The following is a 23,309-nucleotide window of genomic DNA, read 5'->3' as shown; positions in this document are numbered from 1 at the left end:
AATGCTGGAGAGGGTGTGGCGAAAAGGGAACCCTCTTACACTGTTGGTGGGAATGCAAACTAGTACAGCCACTATGGAGAACAGTGTGGAGATTCCTTAAAAAACTGGAAATAGAACTGCCTTATGATCCAGCAATCCCACTGCTGGGCATACACACTGAGGAAACCAGAAGGGAAAGAGACACATGTACCCCAATGTTCATCGCAGCACTGTTTATAACAGTCAGGACATGGAAGCAACCTAGATGTCCATCAGCAGATGAATGGATAAGAAAGCTGTGGTACATATACACAATGGAGTATTACTCAGCCATTAAAAAGAAAACATTTGAATCAGTTCTAATGAGGTGGATGAAACTGGAGCCTATTATACAGAGTGAAGTAAGCCAGAAAGAAAAACAACAATACACTATACTAACGCATATATATGGAATTTAGAAAGATGGTAACAATAACCCTGTGTACGAGACAGCAAAAGAGACACTGATATATAGAACAGTCTTATGGACTCTGTGGGAGAGGGAGAGGGTGGGAAGATTTGGGAGAATGGCATTGAAACATGTAAAATATCATGTATGAAACGAGTCGCCAGTCCAGGTTCGATGCACGATACTGGATGCTTGGGGCTAGTGCACTGGGACGACCCAGAGGGATGGTATGGGGAGGGAGGAGGGAGGAGGGTTCAGGATGGGGAACACGTGTATGCCTGTGGCGGATTCATTTTGATATTTGGCAAAACTAATACAATTATGTAAAGTGTAAAAATAAAATAAAATTAAAAAAAAAATAAAATGTGAAAAACAAAACAAAACAAAAAAAATAATTGTGCAAATTAATTAAATGGATAAATTGTATGGTACATGTATAAAAATAATTTAAAAATAAAGAAATACCCAACTCAAAAAATAAAAAGAAAAGGACATTTGCATATGTGTTTCTGCTGATTATCACCTGAAGATAGAGAAGAATCAGATGGTTGATTGTCTCTTTATTATAATTTTTCTTTCATCTTCCATGCTTCTAGTGGCCAACTAGGTTTATTAAATGTGTGCACTTTTGTATTAATTGATAATGAATCTTAATTCATTTTTGACAGGAATTGAGTTCTCAGATTTTGTCACACGATGGAGGATTCTTCAATAGACTGGAGGATGATGTTCATAAAATTCTTACTAGAGAAAAAAGAAGAGAACAGCTTACAGAATATAATGGAACAGATAATTACACAGTTCATGAACACAACCAGGCATGTAAAATAGAAAATTCTGTTATAATCAAAGTGAAATTATTTTTCATTTTTTAAAAATGTAAACAGTGGAATTCAATTATGATTGTATAAAACTATAGTTTTAGTGTATTAGTCATTATTACACATAGATATTTATATTAAAAAGTGTGAGGTACTTCATTAATGGTTAATATTTATTGAGCATGTGCTATAGTGCTCAGTATTGTTAGGCATCTGTATCGGGGTGTGGGAATATCAAGATGTTTAAGACCATCCTTGACTTGGACACTCAGGGGAGTTGGGGATATTAAGTAGACTGTAAAGAGAATATCACTCAGCATGATGAAGAATTTAAGAGAGAGAGGAACAATTTAAAAAAAAAAAGTTTTTAAATAGAAAAGGTAATAGACCACTCCTTGGGTAATTGGGAAAGGTATATAAAGAAGTGACATTTGCAATGGATTTTGAATGCAAATAACTGTATAAACTGAGAAACAGAGAAAAACCTAAGGGAACTGCAAGAGCAATGGCCCAGAGCAATGAAAAGCATTTAGACTGAATATTCAGGAAACTGAAAAACTATGCATCTAAGAAGTAAAGACTTAAGTGAGTGTGGGATAACATGATTAGAGAAATAGATTGGAATTAGGTTATAAATGTCTTTTAATGTGAAAATAAGAAGTTAGAATTTTGTCCTGCAGACCAGGGGCTACAAACTATAGTTGGTCTGCAGTCTATTTTTGTAAGGCTCACAAGCTAAGAATGGTACTCAAATTTTAAAATACTGTTTGGAAAAATACAGAAAAAAACCCAAAAGATACTATCATATAGAGACCTCTGAGTTTGCATTTATTTTTCCCACCATAAACCACCAGTCTTCTGTTTTACTTCCTCTTAAACTATGAATCTGTTTTTTACCTTCTGTTGACCTCTAGTCTATCAATAACTGTCTTCTCAGCCTGGAGCTTGTAATAAATAATTTGAGTCATGTCCCCATGAACGCTTTCCCTTACTTCCTTGATTTTCTGGCATTCCCTTCATGTCAGTATGCAGCATTTGCTTTCACAGTACTGTCTGCCTTCTCTATTACAATTTAATTTCTGTCTAACCAGGTATTGCTGGACAATACTCTTTCCCGTTTATATTCTCTTCTGAAAATCAGTGTTGTGTAACTTGCCATATCCTCATTTCTACTTAATGGTGGTTTGATTCATTTTTTTCTGACTTTAATAGATTCCTTCCAGTGGCTATTTCAAATTGAAAAGCCCATTTTCCATCCTTTTACTGTCTTCAGTGGATGTTAGTTTTTTGTTTCTTCTGATAGATTCAGTCATTGAACAAATTAAACACCTACACTGTGTTGTTATATAGGACACACAAATGGAACCAGACTGTTAAGAATTTTTTATTCCAATGCAACAATAATATGACTTCATAAAAATAATATCACTTTATAAAAACACTGTATCACATGAAAATTTATTTTCAGCTTAGTATGGGACATCCTTGCCTGCCCTCAGGTACTTGTGAGCTTCTTCCTTTCTAGCACTGAATTAAATTTGGTGTTTTCCTGAGTTGTCTTGACTGTCAAATTTTGTGTACAATGCAAGCAACCATGTTAACATTTACAGGTAGTGCGTTTGTTTCCTCTTTTTATGTTGATTTTGATTTTCCCCTTTGTGGTTTATATCTTATTCTTTAAGCCATCTCAGATCATTGTAAGAATGATATTAATATACTCGAGCAAGTAATTAGGTGTTTCAGATCTTTATAGAGCAAAATTGGGTACACATAAGTTAAATTATTAATGTTAATGATATTTTAAAGTCAAAGTGACAGTGTAGTAGAAAGAGAATAGTCTCTGAAATCAAACAAGTCTAATAACACAAAATGTAGCACTGCAGCTTGTCAGCTCTGTTACGTTGGAATGAAATTACCTGCCTTTCGTGCACTGTTATTATGAAAGTTGGCAATCATGGTGTAAAATATTAGAGCATTTGTACACAACATGTGTTTAATAGATCATTGTTTTTGTACAAGGTAGGAAAAGTGGAAAGTCCAAAAAAAGGTAATTCATAGGAACAGAGATGAGAGATGGCTTTCTTAGGAGAAAATAATTTTTGAATTGGAATTTAAAGGACAGTAGAATTTGAACATGTGGAGGTGAGGGAGGAGAAGCTGGAATGCCATGAGTAAAAGGATGGAGGCAGTCAAGTATAAACCAGTTTAAGACAAGATTCATTGAGGAGTGTAGTATAAGTTTGACACAGTGGGTTTGGAAGGATTGTGGAGGACTTAAAAGCCTGATTTAAGATTAAGTCAGGAGATAGAAAAGAATTTTTTAAAGTTTTTGATCAGAAGACAAAGTTCTACATGGTAATATTAATTTCACTGCAGTGCCTAGGAATAACTGAAGGAAGGTGAAGACTAGTGATGGAAATCAGACAATAGGCAGTGTGGTGAGGATGTAGAAGAACAAGAAGAGATTACTAGTAGTAATGTCACTTGGTGTAGCAATTTTGGAGAACAATGTGGCATTAACTTTTACAGTTGAAGATGATGGGTGGACTGTGTGTTCTAGAAATTCTGCCTTAGATTAAACCCTGGAGACATCTTCAAGAAGAATGATTCAAGCTCAGTTGTTTGTGACAACAAAGTCAGTAGAAGAAATGAATGAATTGTAGCAATACATAACAACATGGATGAATACTAAAAACATAATCTTTAATGAAATAAGTCACCAAATAGTAATAGTTTGATGCAGTTTATATAAATTTCAAAAAATAGAAAGTTTAACTGATTGCTCAGGGATACATCTGTATGTTGTAAAAGACTATTAATAATGAAGAGAGTGACAAACACAAATTCATAATAGTGGATATTCTCAGCAGTGGGGGAAAAGGATACGACTGGGGAGAGAAATGTGGGGGATGCCAAAATATTGGTAATGTTCACATAATCTGCATATTGGTTTATTTTTCTTTTTACTTGCCATGTCAATTTATATATTCTTTTGCACATGTAAATTTTTTCATAAGTAAAAAAGTTGAGTATTTTGTCATCTCATTCAGTGTAGTGGGGGGAAAAGGAATATTGAGGCCATTAAAAAATACTCTCTTTTTATCTACCTCCATCCTCTCCTCCTCACACTCCTTTTTCAGGGAAAACCTTTTTGCAAATGTTAAAATCATTTTAAACTGTGTATTAGTGTACCAGAAATTTTTAAAGGTGAAAAATACATCCATGATAATTCAATCAGTCTTTAACATTTGGTTTCATTTTTGTATAGTACTTTTCCAGGGAAACACTACATGCTTAGGTATTTTAAAAATCACTAACAATAAGGAATATAGTTTTTGTAGCCCCTTTTCTAAACTGTAGTTATATTCTGTCAAGTCAACATTCTGTAATTGTTCATTACTCAGTATTTTTTTAAACTATTTTCTGTAAGTTTTTTTTAAGGTTTATTGTTTTATTTATTTTGGCTCTGCTGGGTCTTTGTTACTGCGCACATGGGCTTTCTCTAGTTGGAATGAGCAGGGGTTACTCATTGTAACCCCTATGGTGTGCAGGCTTCTCATTGTGGTGGCTTTTCTTCTGCAGGGCACAGGCTCTAGGTACTTGGGCTTGGTAGTTGTACCAAGGACCTAGGGCACAGGCTCAATAGTTATGGTACACTGGTTTAGTTGTTCCAAGGCATATGAGATCTTCCCAGACCAGGGATCAAACGCATGTGCCCTGCATTGGCAGGCAGATTCTTAATCACTGGACCACCAGGGAAGCCCTGTTACTGTATTATTGAACATCTAGGTTGTTTAGAACTGGTCACCTGGTATTCATCTATTTACTTTTTTGATGAATTTGTCCTCGGAGTAAATACATTCTTAAAAATAGTTGCATCAAAGCGTGTAAACACCTGTATTGCTCTTGATATGTATCAACATTGTCTTCTGGCAGCAGGATGTGAAGTTACTAACTTCTCCACAGCTTCACTGTGTGTGTTTGTGTGCGCGCGTGTATGTGTGCACACATGGCATGCGTGCTGAGTGACTTCAGTCATGTCCAACTTTGCGACGCCATGGACTGTAGCCCATCAGGCTCCTCTGTCCATGGGATTCTCCAGGCAAGAATACTCAAGTGGGTAGCCAATCCCTTCTCCAGGGGATCTCCCCGACCCAGGGATCGAACCCAGGTCTCCTGCATTGCAGGTGGGCTCTTTACCATCTGAGCCACCGGGGAAGCCCACAGCTTCACTGGCCTTCCCTGTCAATGGTCTTTAGGGCTCTGTTTTATTAACTGCCTTTGTAGCGTATTTCACTCTGTTGTTCTATGAATACCTTAGCCTCACTATGCTGAAACTTGAGGTCATCATTTACTTTCCAAACCAAGCATTCAACTTGACCTCATCATTTCTGTTTGGGGTTTTGTCATTTTATCCAGATATTCTGACTGTGAATCTCCCTTTTCACTTTTCTGTTTCTCAAAGTTTGGGAATTTTTAATCTCTGAAATAGTTCTCAGATATATCTTCTCTTCCACTTTAACATTTCTCTAATTTAGAATCTCATTATCTCTTACTGGTATTATTTCAGTAACCTAATAAGACTTCCTGCCTCCTGCCTTCTAATTCTAGGTAATTTATCTTATACACTGTTAATAGATGACTTTTTAAAGAGTAAGACTTCCATCCTGCCACACCATGTCCTTTAGCTTCAGTGTCTGTTGAATCATTTACTAAAGCCCTCAAGCTTTTCAAATGAAGAGTCCCAATCCATTTAACCAGTCCTAAAATAAATTTAGTAGGTTGCTACCAGCACTCTCAAAAAAAAGTCATCAGCATATATGACATCTTTTCATATTTTATGAAATTTGTTCCAGTGTACATATGTTTATATACATAAATACAAATATGTATACATACACTGACATGTTTATGTATTGAGTCATGATGTAAAACATTCCTTAACGTGGATCACTGTCAAACAAGTTTGAAAGCATTGTTCTACAGTGTAGCTTCAGCCTAAATAACTTTAGTCATACTCTTTCCAGTTTTTTCTTCTAGCCAGACCAGAGCACTCCTGTCACAATGTTAAATCTTTCCCAGCTTTGCTCAAAGTTCATTTCACATGTCATCTACCCTGATGCTTTCTCACATTTCCCTGTTCCAGCCCCAAACACAGAAAACCTGGATATGATCTTTCCTTTTTTCTCTATACCCTATAGCATTTTGGTTTTCTTATGGCACATTTCACACAGCACATTTTTATTTGTTGTTTGTAGACTACAGATCCCTTGTGGACATAGATTTATACACCTTTTTATTTTCATTTTAGTATAATCTACTTAGAAGATAATTTTAAATTTTAATGAAATATAACATTTCATAAAAAATGAGTGTACCTTATAACAGTAAGATTTTCTGTTTTAAAAACTGCCAATTATTGTAAAAATTCTAGAAATAACTGCTAAGAACTTATAATGCAAAAATAAATATTTGAGGGCTTAATATATGTTTGCTAGATATTATATTAAGTACTTAAATTTATTATTTCATCTAATTCTCACAATTAACTGTGAAGATAACAGGTATCTTTATGATCGCCAGTTTGCAGATACAGTAGGAGAAAAACTGACCCTAATCTCATTCAATTTAAGTCTGAATTTGGCAATAAGGAGTTCATGATCTGAGCCACAGTTAGCTCCCGGTCTTGTTTTTGCTGACTGTATAGAGCTTCTCCATCTTTGGCTGCAAAGAATATAATCAATCTGATTTTGGTGTTGACCATCTGGTGATGTCCATGTGTAGAGTCTTCTCTTGTGTTATTGAAAGAGGGTGTTTGCTATGACCAGTGCATTCTTTCGGCAAAACTCTATTAGACTTTGCCCTGCTTCATTCTGTATTCCAAGGCCAAATTTGCCTGTTACCCCAGGTATTTCTTGACTTCCTACTTTTGCATTCCAGTCCCCTATAATGAAAAGGACATCTTTTTTGGGTGTTAGTTCTAAAAGGTCTTGTAGGTCTTCATAGAACCATTCAACTTCAGCTTCTTCAGCATTACTGGTTGGGGAATAGACTTGGATTACTGTGATATTGAATGGTTTGCCTTGGAAACAGAGATTATTCTGTCGTTTTTGAGATTGCATCCAAGGACTGCATTTCGGACTCTTTTGTTGACCATGATGGCTACTCCGTTTCTTCTAAGGGATTCCTGCCCACAGTAGTAGATATAATGGTCATCTGAGTTAAATTCACCCATTCCAGTCCATTTTAGTATGCTGATTCCTAGAATGTCAACATTCACTCTCCATCTCCTGTTTGACCACTTCCAATTTGCCTTGATTCATGGACCTAACATTCAAGGTTCCTATGCAATATTGTTCTTTACAGCATCAGACCTTGCTTCTATCACCAGTCACATCCACAACTGGGTATTGTTTTTGCTTTGGCTCCATCCCTTCATTCTTTCTGGAGTTATTTCTCCACTGATCTCCAGTAGCATATTGGGCACCTGCTAACCTGGGAATTCCTCTTTCAGTATCTTGTCATTTTGCCTTTTCATACTGTTCATGGGGTTCTCAAGGCAAGAACACTGAAGTGGTTTGCCATTCCCTTCTTCAGTGGACCACATTCTGTTAGACCTCTCCACCATGACCTGTCTGCCGGAGCCAGCCGGCAAAGTCGATCAGGTCCCGAGAACGTGCACGGCGGGGCTAAGAAAGAAACTAAAGCAAGAGACTACAAAGATGGGGTCGAGAGGTTCAGACACGTCACCACGAAGGGACGCAGTCTGACACCAACTTTATTCAACATCTCATATTTATACAGAAAAGCGTAAGAAAGACAAGACAGTTGACATTTTTTCTTCGTTGGCCTATACATCTTACAAACAGTCACAAGAAATCTTGAGAGCATGGGAATGGCTCCCTGTTATTACTTCTTACACCAGATAACATTTCTCTGTGCGTGAGAAGTTTGCACAGAACTCCAGGTGCCTGCAGTAAATAAGCGCCTAATCTCTGGGGTGGCGGGACAGAGAGCTATGTTTGCAAGCAAACCCTCAAGGACTGAGGCAGCTCCCAGAGCTGTGTCCTTCGGACAAAGGACCCCGTTCTCACGGGCAGCTCCCCGCACCTGTCCATCTTGGGTGGCCCCACAGGGCATGGCTTAGTTTTACTGAGTTAGACCAGGCATGGTCCGTGTGATTAGATTGACTAGTTTTCTGTGATTATGGTTTCAGTGTGTCTGCCTTGCATCAGATGTCCTCTTGCATTCAGGTATGACCTAAATCAAATCCCTTATGATTATACAGTGGAAGTGAGAAATAGATTTAAGGGACTAGATCTGATAGATAGAGTGCCTGATAAACTATGGACCGAGGCTTGTGACATTGTACAGGAGACAGGGATCAAGACCATCCCCATGGAAAAGAAATGCAAAAAAGCAAAATGGCTGTCTGGGGAGAAAGAGAAGCAAAAAGCAAAGGAAAAAAGGAAAGATATAAGCATCTGAATGCAGAGTTCCAAAGAATAACAAGAAAAGAAAGCCTTCCTCAGCGATCAGTGCAAAGAAATAGAGGAAAACAACAGAATGGGAAAGATTAGAGATCTCTTCAAGAAAATTAGAGATACCAAGGGAACATTTCATGCAAAGATGGGCTCAATAAAGGACAGAAATGGTATGGACCTAACAGAAGCAGAAGATATTAAGAAGAGGTAGCAAGAATACACAGAAGAACTGTACAAAAAAGATCTTCACGACCCAGATAATCACGATGGTGTGATCACTGACCTAGAGCCAGACATCCTGGAATGTGAAGTCAAGTGGGCCTTAGAAAACATCACTACGAACAAAGCTAGTGGAGGTGACGGAATTCCAGTTGAGCTATTTCCAATCCTAAAAGATGATGCTGTGAAAGTGCTGCACTCGATATGCCAGCAAATTTGGAAAACTCAGCAGAGGCCACAGGACTGGAAAAGGTCAGTTTTCATTCCAATCCCAAAGAAAGGCAATGCCAAAGAATGCTCAAACTACTGCACAATTGCACTCACCTCACACACTAGCAAAGTAATGCTCAAAATTCTCCAAGCCAGGCTTCAGCAGTATGTGAACTGTTGAACTTCCAGATGTTCAAGCTGGTTTTAGAAAAGGCAGAGGAACCAGAGATCAAATTGGCAACATCCGCTGGTGGATCATCGAAAAAGCAAGAGAGTTCCAGAAAAACATGTATTTCTGCTTTGTTGACTATGCCAAAGCCTTTGATTGTGTGGATCACAATAAACTTTGGAAAATTCTGAAAGAGATGGGAATACCAGACCACCTGACCTGCCTCTTGAGAAATCTGTATGCAGGTCAGGAAGCAACAGTTAGAACTGGACATGGAACAACAGACTGATTCTAAATAACAAAAGGAGTACGTCAAGGCACCATACTCTGCTTATTTAACTTAGATGCGGAGTACATATGAGAAACACTGGGCTGGATGAAGCACAAGCTGGAATCAAGATTGCTGGGAGAAATATCAATAACCTCAGATATGCAGATGGTACCACCCTTATGGCAGAAAGTGAAGAACTAAAAAGCCTCTTGATGAAAGTGAAAGAGGAGAATGAAAGAGTTGGCTTAAAGCTCAACATTCAGAAAACGAAGATCATGGCATCCGGTCCCATCGCTTCATGTCAAACAGATAGGGAAACAGCGGCTGACTTTATTTTTTGGGGGCTCCAAAATCACTGCAGATGGTGATTGCAGCCATGAAATTAAAAGACACTTACTTCTTGGAAGGAAAGTTATGACCAACCTAGGCAGCATATTGAAAAGCAGAGACATTACTTTGTCAACGAAGGTCTATCTAGTCAAGGCTATGGTTTTTCCAGTGGTCATGTATGGATGTGAGAGTTGGACTATAAAGAAAGCTGAGCGCCGAAGAATTGATGCTTCTGAACTGTGGTGTTGGAGAAGACTCTTGAGAGTCCCTTGGACTGCAAGGAGATCCATCCTGTCCATCCTAAAGGAGATCAGTCCATCCTAAAGGAGATCAGTCCTGGATGTTCATTGGAAGGACTGATGTTGAAGCTGAAACTCCCATACTTTGGCCACCTGATGTGAAGAGCTGACTCGTTTAAGAAGACCCTGATGCTGGGAAAGATTGAGGGCAGAAGGAGAAGGGGACAACAAAGAAGAAGGTGGTTGGATGGCATCACCGACTCAATGGACATGGGTTTGGGTGAACTCTGGGAGTTGGTGATGGACAGGGAGGCCTAGCGTGCTGTGGTTCATGGGATCTCTAAGAGTCAGACACGACTGAGTGACTGGACTAAACTGGTGGCTCAGTGGTAAAGAATCCACCTGCAATGCAGAAAACATGGGTTTGATCCCTGAGTCAGGAAGATTCCTTGGAGAGGAAAGTGACAAGGCACACCAGTATTCTTACCTGGGAAATCCCATGGACAGAGGTGCCTGGTGTGTACAGTTCATGGGTGCACAGAAGAGTAGGACACTACTTCACAACTAAATAACAAAACATAATTTTTGGTGATTTCCACCCTTATTGTTGGGCATTTAAATTTATTTCCATTTTTTTGTTGTAATCTTCCGTGAACACTTTCATAGATACTCCCCCCTCACTTACCTATTTAGATGAATTCCTAGAAGTAAGATTCCTGGGCCTCGCTTATCTATTTAGATAAATTCCTAGAAATGAGTTTCCTGGGCCATTATAATAGTATGTATATTGCTAATTTTGATCCAAATTTTTTTTCTAAAATCATATACTGTCATCTTTATCTCTAGGCTTCAGCTATGCTTGCCTCTCTACTAGCCTTCAAACGCTCTAGCTCTTTTCTGCCTCAGGGCCTTTGTATTAATACATGCTCTTCTTTCTACCCGGAAGGCTCTTACCTCCCTCCACTTTTTACTTAGGCAGTTCCAACCCAGTCACTCTAGGTTCATCTTACAAGTGTCAGGACCTCAGAGAAAGCTTCTCTGATCCACTAGGGAATAACCCACATTATTTCCTACTGTTTCTTTTCTTCATTGCTTAAACCCCATTTCTAATTGCAGCGTTTCAAAATGTAATATCTGCCTTCTCCACCAGACAAATCCCATGAGGGCAAGAATCTTTTCAGTTCTGTTCACTGTTGTATACCCAGCACCTAGCAGCTAGGTGCTCAATGAGCATTTTGTTTTAATTTATTTATTTTTTACAGAATCAGTGAGTATTTTTGGAATAAAATTATGTTGCCATGTTACTCATTAGATAAAGAGAACCAATATATATTCTTATGAAGTATGACTTTTGGTTTGTTTTTTTTTTTTTGCATTTAAGATGGCAGGGATTTAATTTGATTTTTCCTAGTTAGCCATTTGTCCCATATCCTACCATTATTCTGTAATTCAGTCTTTTCTCACTTTAAAATATAGTTAGTTATAATAAATTCTTAAACCTCTTTCTGGACTTGCTTTTCGGGTACATTGCTTTGTCAACCTAGGTACCATGACATGCTATTTTAATCATTTTTGCTATATAATATATAATTACTTGATAGGCAGATTCTACTGCATTAACTTTTGTTTCTATCCTGTGTTCTCTCAGATAAAATTTTGACTATCTTGCTAAGTTCCAAAGAAGAAAACTCTATTGAAATTGTGTTGAATGTACAAACTAATATTTAGTATTGCCATCTACAAACATGCTTTGTTCTATCCTTTTCAATATTTTATCATTCATTGATCCTGAAAATTACTAAATTTTATTCTTTGGGATTTTTTTTTATTGCTGTCAGGATAAAATGTTTTTTTCTTATATGTGTTAATTGATGATATAGTAAAAAAACTAATTTGGGGTTTTGTATTGTTATTTGTTTTTTACTTTTCTCATAAGTTTTCAGTTCTTTTAGGTTTTTAAGATAAACTAATAACAACTTGTCACAAACCACTTTTAGTATGTTTATTCCAGGATGGAAATATCTCAAAGCTCTCATATTGTTCTAGGTTACATTTGTAGTTTGAGATTAGGCATAAATATCTTATTTGCTTGTACTGTCCACAGTTACAGTTGTAAAATTGAGTACAAGTTGAAATGTAGTTAACAGTTTAGGTTGCTTTAGAAAATGAATTAAAATTGGGATTTTTTCCTCTTAAACCTTTAGTAAAGGATATTGTAAATCAGACATGACAAAACTGTCTTATTTCTAAAATGGTGTTTTCCCTGTTTAGGAAGTAGTTCTAAAAGATGGAAGAATTGAAAGATTAAAGTTGGAACTTGAACGAAAAGATGCTGAAATCCAGAAGCTGAAAAATGTGATTGCTCAGTGGGAGGTTTGTATATATTTAGCATTGTAAACTAAAAAATTCTATAAATTTGTACATTTTCTGTTTTTATTATATGCAAATATATTTAATGTTTGATAGAAACAATATCTGCTATTTAGGTTTCTAGCTCATTGATTATATATAATCTGAATGATAATGTATTTTTATCATAGTAAAATAGGTATAACATTAAGTTTGCCATTTTGACCATTTTTAAGCATATAATTCAGTGGCATTAAGTGTTGTATAACCATCACCACTATCTGTTTCCAGAACGTTTTCATCATCCCAAACAGAAACTCTGTACCCATTGAACTCCCTATTTTTCCTTGTACTGCAGTCCTTGACCTCTAATCTCTGTGACTTTGCCTGTTCTAGGTACTTCATATAAGTGGAGTCATATGATATTTGTCCTTTTGTGGTCTGACTTACTTCACTTGCCATGTTTTCAACATGTATATCCATGTTATAGCATATATCAGAACTTCATTCCTTTTTATGGCTGAGTAATACTTCACTGTGTGTTTATACCACTCTTTTTCATTCATCTGTTGATGGACACTCATATTGTTTCTACCTTTTGGCTATTGTGAATAATGTAGCCATGAACATTGATGTCAAGTATCTGAGTCCTTGCTTTCCTTTCTTTTGGTATATACATAAGAGTGGAATTGTTGGATCATATGGTAATTCTGTGTTTAACTTTTAAAAAAAATTTTAATGTTTTTAATTGGATTATAATTGCTTTACAATGTTGCGTTAGTTTCTACTGTACAACAACGTGAATCAGCTATATGTGTACATACATACCCTCCCTCTTGAGCATGCCCCCATTCCACCCTTCTTGGTCATCACAGAGCACCAAGCTGTGCTCCCTATGCTAAGTAACAGCTTCCCACTAGCTATCTGTTTTACACAAGATAGTGTATATAATGTCAGTGCTACTGTCTCAACTCATGTGGTAATTCTGTTTAACTTTTTAAGGAACCATCAGACTTTGCATAGCAGTTGCACCATGTTGCTTTTCCCCCAGCAATGCATAAGGTTACCAGTTTCTTCATATCCTCACCAACACATGTTATTTATACAGTTTATTTTAACCACAGAACTATTACTCTTCTCCTTTCTCAGGCTTTAAAAAAAATTTATTCATCTCAAGTAGCATTCTTTTTTTGAACTAATATTGATTCACTCAACGATTATTTGTTGAATGCCTGTAATATGCCAACTGCTTTTCTGGGTCCTGTATGAAGAAAAATATGTCAGGTTCCAGCTCTGAAGGTTCTTACATTTCCCTTCCTCTTGTACTTGTGCCTTTAAGAATCATCCCTGTTAAAAACCCTCCTGAACTTCAACCACTTCTCCCTTTTCTTGTCATTTATATTTTATTTTGCTTTTGTTGAACACTTACCATGAGTTAGACACAGTGAATGCAAAGGTGAATTAGTAAGAAGGTCATACTCTAATGGAGAAGATAAATCATGTAAATAATTGCGGTACAATGTAGAATTTGTGACAGATTTGACAGAGGGTTCTAGAAACAGGAATAAATCTGTTGCTATTGAAAATTGCTAAGGATTTTCATCCAAAAAAAAGAGATAGTTTTCCCACATTGAACAGTGCATACAAAGGGAAGAGAATGGGAGGAAATGCATTGTTGCTGACATTTAGAGAAATGGGAAGCTGTAGGAGAGATTAGAGATGTTAGTTGAGGTGAGAATATGAAGGTATTTGCATTTTAGACAAGGAGAGGGCAGTAAAGGTTTTAGAAAGAAAGTGACCTGAGAGTTGTTTAGTGGAAGGTAATGCACATAGCTGAGGCCTAGAATGAAGACAAATCTGGTAACATAATTAACAGGTATTGAATGTTAAGAGGAAGAACACGTTTTTAACTGGTTTGGGAAATGGGAACTAACAGATGGTATTTAGACATGTTGAATTTGAAATGGCTGTGGATGTGGGTGTAGATGTTCAGGATGTTGAACATCTGTGTTGGACACTGTGGAGTCACAACATATATGTATTTGTGTTCTCTTTTTCATTAAGTTAAAAGTACTAATGAGGACACTATATTCCATGTGTTCTTTGTTATAAATTGCATAGTACCAGGATTTTATACTTTAAGGTTTTCATGGACATTAATACATTTCCTGTTCAGGATTATATATGCAAAACTATGTTATTTTTATGAGCAGTATAAAGAATTTTCACGGGTAATTTTGATCATTTACAATCTTTCCTTTATGAACTGGCTTTAGACCTTGACGAGTAACTAAAGATATGCCTCCCTATATACACTGATCTGAACCTTGGACAAAGGCTTGAGCTCAAGAAACAGTTTGATAAGATATTAATGTTGATTGAAGCCCTGAGAGTGAGAATTTCATAATGGATACAGTTCTATATTCCCAGTAGATATATTTCTATATTCATAATGAGTATAGTTGTAATTGATTGTATATGTTTTCCCCTTCATATTTTGGTGTTTCCAGTGGACTTACCTCCCTCCTTCATTTCCTAGCTTCTCAAAAGTCCAAAAGTCCTACTACCTTTTATGTTCACTATGCTTGCTTCTTCCATTCAGTGTATTGTCTGCAGTATCACTGAATAACATTATTGCTTTATCCTCACCAATTTACTGGACATAGTATTTAGTAAAAGTCATCTGCTGGACTTAATTTAAAATACATCAAGTTTGTTTTATAAGGAAGATTTTTGAATCTGGTAACTTCTGTATATATCTGTGTACCTGTTGAGAGAAGAAATGACAAGTTTCTTATATTAATCTATTTTCTTTTACCTCCTCTATTTCTATAATTATTAAATATATTATTTTCTCTAATGTATTAATTTGTTAAATATAAATAGTTCAGTGTGTGCTTTATGTTGAATAAAGGTACTATAGGGTTAAAATTCTCTGGAATCTGATGTTAATGTGGGAATACAATTCCTAAATTGTTTATAATGTATAATTGTGTCATTTGTGTAGTTTGAAAAGAAATTAAGCCATTTTTTAAAAGTTGAAAATAACTGAAAAATATTTCAGTAGATTACTCATTTCAGCCAAAAATTATTTTAACAGTATTTAATGAAATAACAAAAGATTAGTAAAGCCTTAACTGATCAAATACAGAACTGTACTGTACAGTAACCACTGCACATGGTATAAAATTAATATGCTACATGAATTTTAAACAAAATAAAAATTTTAATTTGTATAAGTAAAGGTTAAATAAATTGAAATTTTAATTTAATAAAACTAAAAACAAGTAAAAGTCATTTTCTCAGTAACACTGGCTACGTTTCTAGTAGTTAGTAGTCACATATTGAACAGTAGCAGTTATAGAAAAGATACAGAGAGTTCTAGTATAGTACTGTATAGAACTGTGCATCGTTTTTATTTTTGTTTTCATGTAATTATTTGAATTGTATAAGGATTTTATTCAAGGAGGAAAAGTGACTCTTCAGAAAAATTTAGTTTTATTCTCTTTTCTCCACTTTTATCCTACTCTATTTATTCAGTCACCTATAATGTTGATATATATATTATTATACCAGGGATTTAAATAATATTTCTGAGTACATTTTCCTTCATCTTGTTTCTTTCAGAAGTAATTTATGTCTTTGAGCAAGTCTAGGATTCATAGCTCCATGAATTGGTAGTAAGGCATTTATCACATCATATACTTTTTAAAAAATTAAATCTTTTTATTTGATTATTAGGCAAAGTATAAAGAAGTAAAGGCAAGAAATGCACAGTTATTGAAAATGCTTCAGGAAGGTGAAAGTAAGTGATTTCTGTTTTTAGAATTAATCTTAAAAATATTTGAAGATAACTTTCCAAGATGTATGATTTATTAACTCAACAAAATAAAAAGGTTTCCCAAAATGGTATAAACTGGATTGTTTTTGATAATTTTATGATTACAAGTCTCTCTTACAGCACCTTAGTATTACACAAGTTTACAACTATTGAGGTAAGAAACTCTTGAAATTTCAATTCTTATAAATTATTGGACTACATTTAGAGGGAAAACAGGAATAACATTTTCTTAAGATTCTATTTATTAATAGAGAAGGCCTATCATCATTTCAGCTTTTCCTTCTCCCCTGTCTCTCTGCCCCCACTCTTCATCCTTTTGTGGCCACTCTAAACTTTTGGCTATAGATCACCAGTAGGAAGCCAAGGAACTCAATCAAAAATGACTAGAGATAATAACATTAGTAAAGTTGATGTTATATGAAACTCCCCACATCAGCTGCATTTCTGAATATGTATACCAGATGGCATTGATCTTGAAAGCTCTGTGAAAAATTTACATTAAGAACAAGTGTGTATTAAATTTGTAAAAGAAAATGATGAACCATATAAGACATAAAGACATGAATAGATGAGAAAATCTTTTATATAGATGAAATTAAGTATAACAGTTTCCCTTGTTTACAAATGTTAATGAAATCCCAAATGTAGCTCCTGTGAGTACTGTATAGCACTTAAGAAATTAAGAATTTATGAAGCACACCTTAAAAGATAGGTAAACAAGGTACCTAAAATTGTTTCAGATATGAAGATACTGGGAGTGGAATTGTCCAACCAAAATTTAAACTATATTAAATAGCAGTTATTAAAACAATATGAGTAAAAACCAGAAATCCTGTCCAATTGAATAGAATCAGTGCAGTTCAGTTCAGTCACTCAGTCATGTCCAACTCTTTGCGACCCCATGAATCGCAGCACACCAGGCCTCCCTGTCCATCACCAACTCCTGGAGTTCACTCAAACTCACGTCCATCGCGTCGGTGATGCCATCCAGCCATCTCATCCTCTGTCGTCCCCTTCTCCTCCTGCCCCCAATCCCTCCCAGTATCAGAGTCTTTTCCATTGAGTCAGCCCTTCACATGAGGTGGCCAAAGTATTGGAGTTTCAGCTTTAGCATCATTCCTTCCAAAGAACACCCAGGACTGATCTCCTTTAGGATGGACTGGTTGGATCTCCTTGCAGTCCAAGGGACTCTCAAGAGTCTTCCCCAACACCACAGTTCAAAAGCATCAATTCTTCGGCGCTCAGCCTTCTTCACAGTCCAACTCTCACATCCATACATGACCACTGGAAAAACCATAGCCTTTACTAGACAGACCTTTGTTGGCAAAGTAATATCTCTGCTTTTCAATATGCTATCTAGGTTGGTCATAACTTTTCTTCCAAGGAGTAAGCGTCTTTTAATTTCATTGCTGCGGTCACCATCTGCAGTGATTTTGGAGCCCCAAAAAATAAAGTCTGACACTGTTTCCCCATCTATTTCCCATGAATTGAATAGAATAGTCTTAAAGTAGAGTCAAACATTTTTTATAATTTTACTATTTTTATAATGTAACTTAACTGTTACACAGCTTAACTGTGATAAAATAGAAGTTAAATAATAATGGGAAATGACATTATTTGAACAGTTATCAACATCCTGAGATGAATTTAAATTTATGCATGTCACTGAGCTCCATGTGGATCATTTAATGAATAACGTTATGAATATAAAATAATGTTTACAAGATACATTTCTAATTGAAGAAATTAAGGATATCATTGAATACTGGATGTATGATTTTTAAATATGTAAAAATAAAGTAATATTCCTTAGGGAAAAAGTTGTGAAAAATGAGGTTAACTGATAAAAACTTATTCTCAAAAATAGACTAAAATGGCTACCATAGTAATACTGGTGTCCATACTCCATACTGTAAGTCATCCAAGTAGAATAATTTTATATAGAACTACTACACGAAAAATACAGTATATTAGAGTATACAGACATTAGCATTTATAATATAAATATAAATGTAAATATAGTCAGTTCTATTATAATACAATATGTGTTCCTAAAAATCAGTAACCTTTACGAAATCATAGTTAAAGACCACAAAATTTATAGAGAAAATGGAATTAGCATACAACATTTAAAGGTTTCGTTGGTGACACATGAAAAAAATTGCGAACTTAATTAAAAAGGTAACAGTTTTATTCATGTTAAAATGGTTAAACACATAAATACTATAATAAATATGGCACTTTACTTTGAAGACACCCTAAAGTTTGCTGTAGAAGTTGGTTTCAGAAGGGTTGCAGCTTGTGTTTGTTACTATTAAGTGATGGAATGATGGAAAGTAGGTGTGGTTCTTGACATAGTGAACTGAAATAGCTGGTAGTTAATTTCAGGTGTGTGCATGGCTGCAGTTTTCTGTGTTCATGGAATTGTGCTTAAAACAAGTATACAGTTCATGTTGTTCTCTGATGTATCAGTCTCTTTGAAACACAAAACAGCATTACAGAAAAACGGTAGTTAATATATGACATGATTGTTAAAAATCACTTATTTCTCAATGAGTATGCTTAATTCTGAGGATGAAGGAGTAGAAAGTGTAATTTGTAAAAGTTCCCAGTTTGAGTTTTGAGAGACTGTGATTTGTTTCTTAACACAGCATCTCACCTTAGTGCATATCAAACTGGGAAAAATTTGAATGACAGTGTTACATTGGAAGAGCTGTGGTGATAGAGATTTCTTGCTTTCCTAAAGAGGGAAAAACCTTTAGACAAGTGAATAGTTCTGAAACTATAGATATTACATGATTGACTGTGCTCATATGAGCTACATTTATTTGATAGTGCTTTAATGGTATGAATTGGGTGGTGGCTCAGAGGTTAAAGTGCCTGCAATGCGGGAGGCCCGGGTTCAGTCTTTGGGTTAGGAAGATCCCCCTGGAGAAGGAAATGGCAATCCACTCCAGTATTCTTGCCTGGAGAATCCCATGGACGGAGGAGCCTGGTAGCCTACAGTCCACGGGGTCACAAAGAGTTGGACACGACTGAGCAACTTTACTCACTTCACTTTAATGGTATGAAAAGTCAGATGGAAATAATTTTTGTGGGCCTTAGAGTATGCACAATTGACAATTTTAACAACAACAACAAAAAACACAGTATGTTGTTTTTAAGTTTGACTAGTCTAGGTATTTAAAAGTTTTTTTCTCTACGTGAAATGTTTTATTTACTCCGTCCTTATCCTTTTAGTATAGATGGAAAAAATCAATCTTTTATCATATCTGCACAATTAATATTTTACCACCACAGAAAATGTAAATTTTCCAATGAAAACTGCTGTGGTGATAATAATGATCAGAATTTACCAGTGGAAATAAAGAGGTATATATAGGTTCAGGAATACAGTCATTAAGTATGAGGACAATTTAATCTTTGCCTGACTGCGCTGCTATCTTGGTTCACCGAAAGTATTATTAAAGTATCTGAGTGATTGGAAAGATTATACTGCTGTTTTTCCTTTTTTGTCAGTGAAAGATAAAGCAGAAATACTTCTGCAAGTTGATGAATCACAAAGTATCAAGAATGAGCTAACAATACAGGTAAGGAAAACTATTTATTCTTTTGTCCTGAATTAGGAAACTTGACTAAACAAAAATACAGCCCTTCAGCACTGCAAAAAAATGTTTTAAACCATACTTCATTATCACTGTGCCATGCTGTAACAAATGAATGAAGATTCTGTTTACTGTGCTAAGAGAGGTGTATGTGTCCTAAAGAATAGGGGAAGATAAGGTTGTATTTTAGTTGATGTGGACTATGAATATAGACATAGAAAGGGCAGGTACAATTTACCGTGTTCATATACTTGATTTTCTCCCCTTCCCATCCTTATCCTGTGGTCTTGTCTTAGAACAGTGAACTGGTCCTGCCTGTCTTTATAATATACAGCTGAGCAAAATGCCTAATTGAAGTTGTATGTGGGGAGAGAGGTTCTCTTCTGATACTCATTAATCTAGTAATCAAAAATCATCATTGCGAGTAAGTGTTAAGAAATAAAGAGTATTGATCAAAAAAGTCTCTTTTAATTGAATATTTGGTTATAGGTAACTTCACTTCATGCTGCATTAGAACAAGAAAGATCTAAAGTGAAAGTGTTACAAGCAGAATTAGCCAAATATCAGGTATGCTTTTATAAGTGTTTTCATCACAAATAATACATTTAGAATAGGTATATACATATGAGGATAAATGTACTATTTTATTCTTAGGCCATAATTTATTCACCAAATTTGTTATTACTGGTTATCTAGTTTACATATTAGAAAATGTTAATTCTAGATATTGGTATATACAGTAATATCTAAAGTAGTTCAACATGGTCTTTGGTGCTACATAGATGATGTGGTGTATGTGCCAGTGCATCCTATTGAGGGAAGGTACATAATGATGTTTATCCCGTTACATTGTAAGTTTGACCACTTGGGTACAGCAATATCTTTTAGATATCTTATGATAAAGATATCTTCCCCCTTTGTAATCAATAAAATGTGATATTATAGTTTGAGATTGTGTGAATATTCTTTTCTTTTTACTCAATGGTTTTAGCATCCATTGATGATATTTATAACAGTTATTATTTTGGTAGTTGCAAAAGAGTGATTTTTCTAATTCTATCGTTTCTTCTGCATTTACAAGCTGGCATTGAGTATTTTTTTCTGGATGAAGCCATAAATAATGTCATGGCTTTCTTTCAGTATATGTGTACATGTGTGAATATATACAAACATATATATATTTGTGTATACATATGTATGTGTGTCTATGTCATGATATAAAATGAGTTAATTAGTGTGGAGTCATAGTCAAAAAAGTTTGAAAGCCACTACTGGTGGACTAGAGAACATAAAAGTTGTTTAGCTCCAGCTTTTGACATCTCATCAGTCCAGGAAGGAAGATTCCCTTTGTCTGGGAAGCTCTGAAAAGGATTGTTGAATTATTATTATTTTTAAAAAACTCTTGTTTAGAAGTGAAGTTAGAGTTTTAAGCTGTATAACATTGGTAAATATATATAGTGAATATCTACCTTGTAGAAAGTTTTTTAGTAACTTTATTTTTTATTTCCCTGCTGTCAGGAAATAAATCTTGTTCTTAATACCTGTCATTATACATCTCAAGTTTTACATAATCTCTTCAGATTTTTTCCTGTGGATAAATCTTTTCAAAACTTTTATTTGTTTAGGAGTGAATAATAGAATTGTTTATTTGATTTTTTTTTTTAAAAGAAGGTTGGTATAGATATGTTTTTGAACTCTGGGAGGGAAGTTATAGGCAGAAAAAGGATGGAACAAGAGAAGCTGCCAACATTATTAAATGGGTCTGGGTTCCTTGTGCCCCTCATATAACCACCACTCTGAGAAATGTACTTTCACAGGCAAATCATTCCCAAATTTGGCTGATCATCAGAATCTCTTGGGAACTTTTTGAATTACAGATTGTTCAGCCCACTCCTAATTATCATAAATAAATAGGTTGGGACAAAGTCTGGGCATCAGAATTTTTAAAATATTACTACTTAGGTGATTCTAGTGATTAAGTTTAGGTATCTTTGCCATAGTTTATAAAAATGAAAAATTATTAAATTATTATAAATACCTTTACTATTAGTGTTAGTCACTCAGTCATGTCTGATTCTTTGTGAGACCATGGACTGTAGCCTGCCAGGCTCCTCTGTCCATGGAATTCTCCAGGCAAGAATACTAGAGTGGGTAGCCATTCCCTTCTCCAGGGGTTCTTCCCAACACAGGGATCAAACCCAGATCTCCCACTTCAGGCAGATTCTTTACCAACTGAGCCACCAGGGAAGCCCCCATCAAAGCATTATTTATGGTTAAAATGGAGGGTAGAATAGTTATGGATGATTAAATTCTCTTTTTTGTACCTTTGTGCTTTTCATATTTTTAAAATAAATATTTGCTTTTTGAATCAGAGTAAGGCAGAAAATGTTACATTAAAAGTAATTAATGAAAAATTACTTTCTGTCTTTTAAGCTACCTTTCTCTTTCTTTGGCTCAAGTTAAGTACCATTGATAGAGTTTCATTTGGGGCAAATTAAATAGATTTTTATATGTCACTGAACAATATGAAAAGTGTAATATCTTTTCAAGCCATTGATGAACAAAATCAGATTTCTAATGCTGTCTTACATGAACAGAACTATACAACACTTGGATTGGAAATTGGATTACCAGAAGCAATTCCCCAAATTTGCTGACCATGTGGAGCAAGTTGTTTATTTTAGCATTGATCAAAATTTTTATTTTTTAAAAAGATCTTGGACAGTGCAGATGAACTCTAAAAGACAAGATACTGGTAATCATAGTAAATCCAGACTAATTCAAATAGATAGCTGTTTTCTACCACCTACTTTAACCATTGATATCTGATAATTCAAATTTGCAACAAACTCAAAAAGAAGTTCCTTTCTTTTCATAGTCAAAAATGCCTTTGATCTCATTTATTCTTAAAAGGAAAATTCCCTCCAAAATGTTACTTTCTAAATAATTTACCCTATTTCTCTTTGCAGGGTGGCAGAAAAGGGAAAAGAAACTCTGAATCCGACCAGTGTAGGTGATTCCATTAGCCTTTGAGGTCAACACAAAAGGAAAACTTTCAGGGTTTTGCAAAAATGTATATATTTAATGCTGTGCAACTGCTGAACTATGCAGTTTTTGTTGAAATTTAAAATGATTAGCTCACTAACAGTCTATAATTTTATGTCCTTTTGGCTTAAAGTGAAAATAATAAAAATAGAATTCCAGCAAAAACTGATTATTGTATACTATTCATACTTCTTATCACTTTAGTTTTTCATCAGTCAATAAAATTTACTCTTCCATTAATATGTTTGGTTTTTTAAATTTCAGAAACAATGTGAAAGTGTGGTTTTTGTTCATAGCAC

At 35.2% G+C, this 23,309-nt stretch overlaps 1 protein-coding gene across 4 annotated transcripts in view; it reads left to right on the top strand.

Moving 5' to 3' along the window:
• The window catches only part of GKAP1 (G kinase anchoring protein 1), a 92,089-nt gene extending 68,837 nt beyond the window's left edge, over window positions 1–23,252 (top strand). For 2 of the 4 annotated variants that reach the window (XM_010808113.4, XM_059889235.1), the window contains exons 7-12: window positions 1,096–1,245; window positions 12,442–12,543; window positions 16,261–16,324; window positions 19,880–19,950; window positions 20,455–20,532; window positions 22,935–23,250. In XM_010808113.4, coding sequence (XP_010806415.1) covers window positions 1,096–1,245; window positions 12,442–12,543; window positions 16,261–16,324; window positions 19,880–19,950; window positions 20,455–20,532; window positions 22,935–22,982 — 513 coding nt within the window. In that variant the 3' untranslated portion in view covers window positions 22,983–23,250. 4 annotated transcript variants of the gene reach the window in all.
• Window positions 23,253–23,309: the final 57 nt, after the last annotated feature.

This window comes from Bos taurus, chromosome 8, assembly GCF_002263795.3.
Source record: "Bos taurus isolate L1 Dominette 01449 registration number 42190680 breed Hereford chromosome 8, ARS-UCD2.0, whole genome shotgun sequence".
NCBI lineage: Eukaryota > Metazoa > Chordata > Mammalia > Artiodactyla > Bovidae > Bos > Bos taurus.
This window is presented reverse-complemented; position numbering and strand designations above follow the sequence as displayed.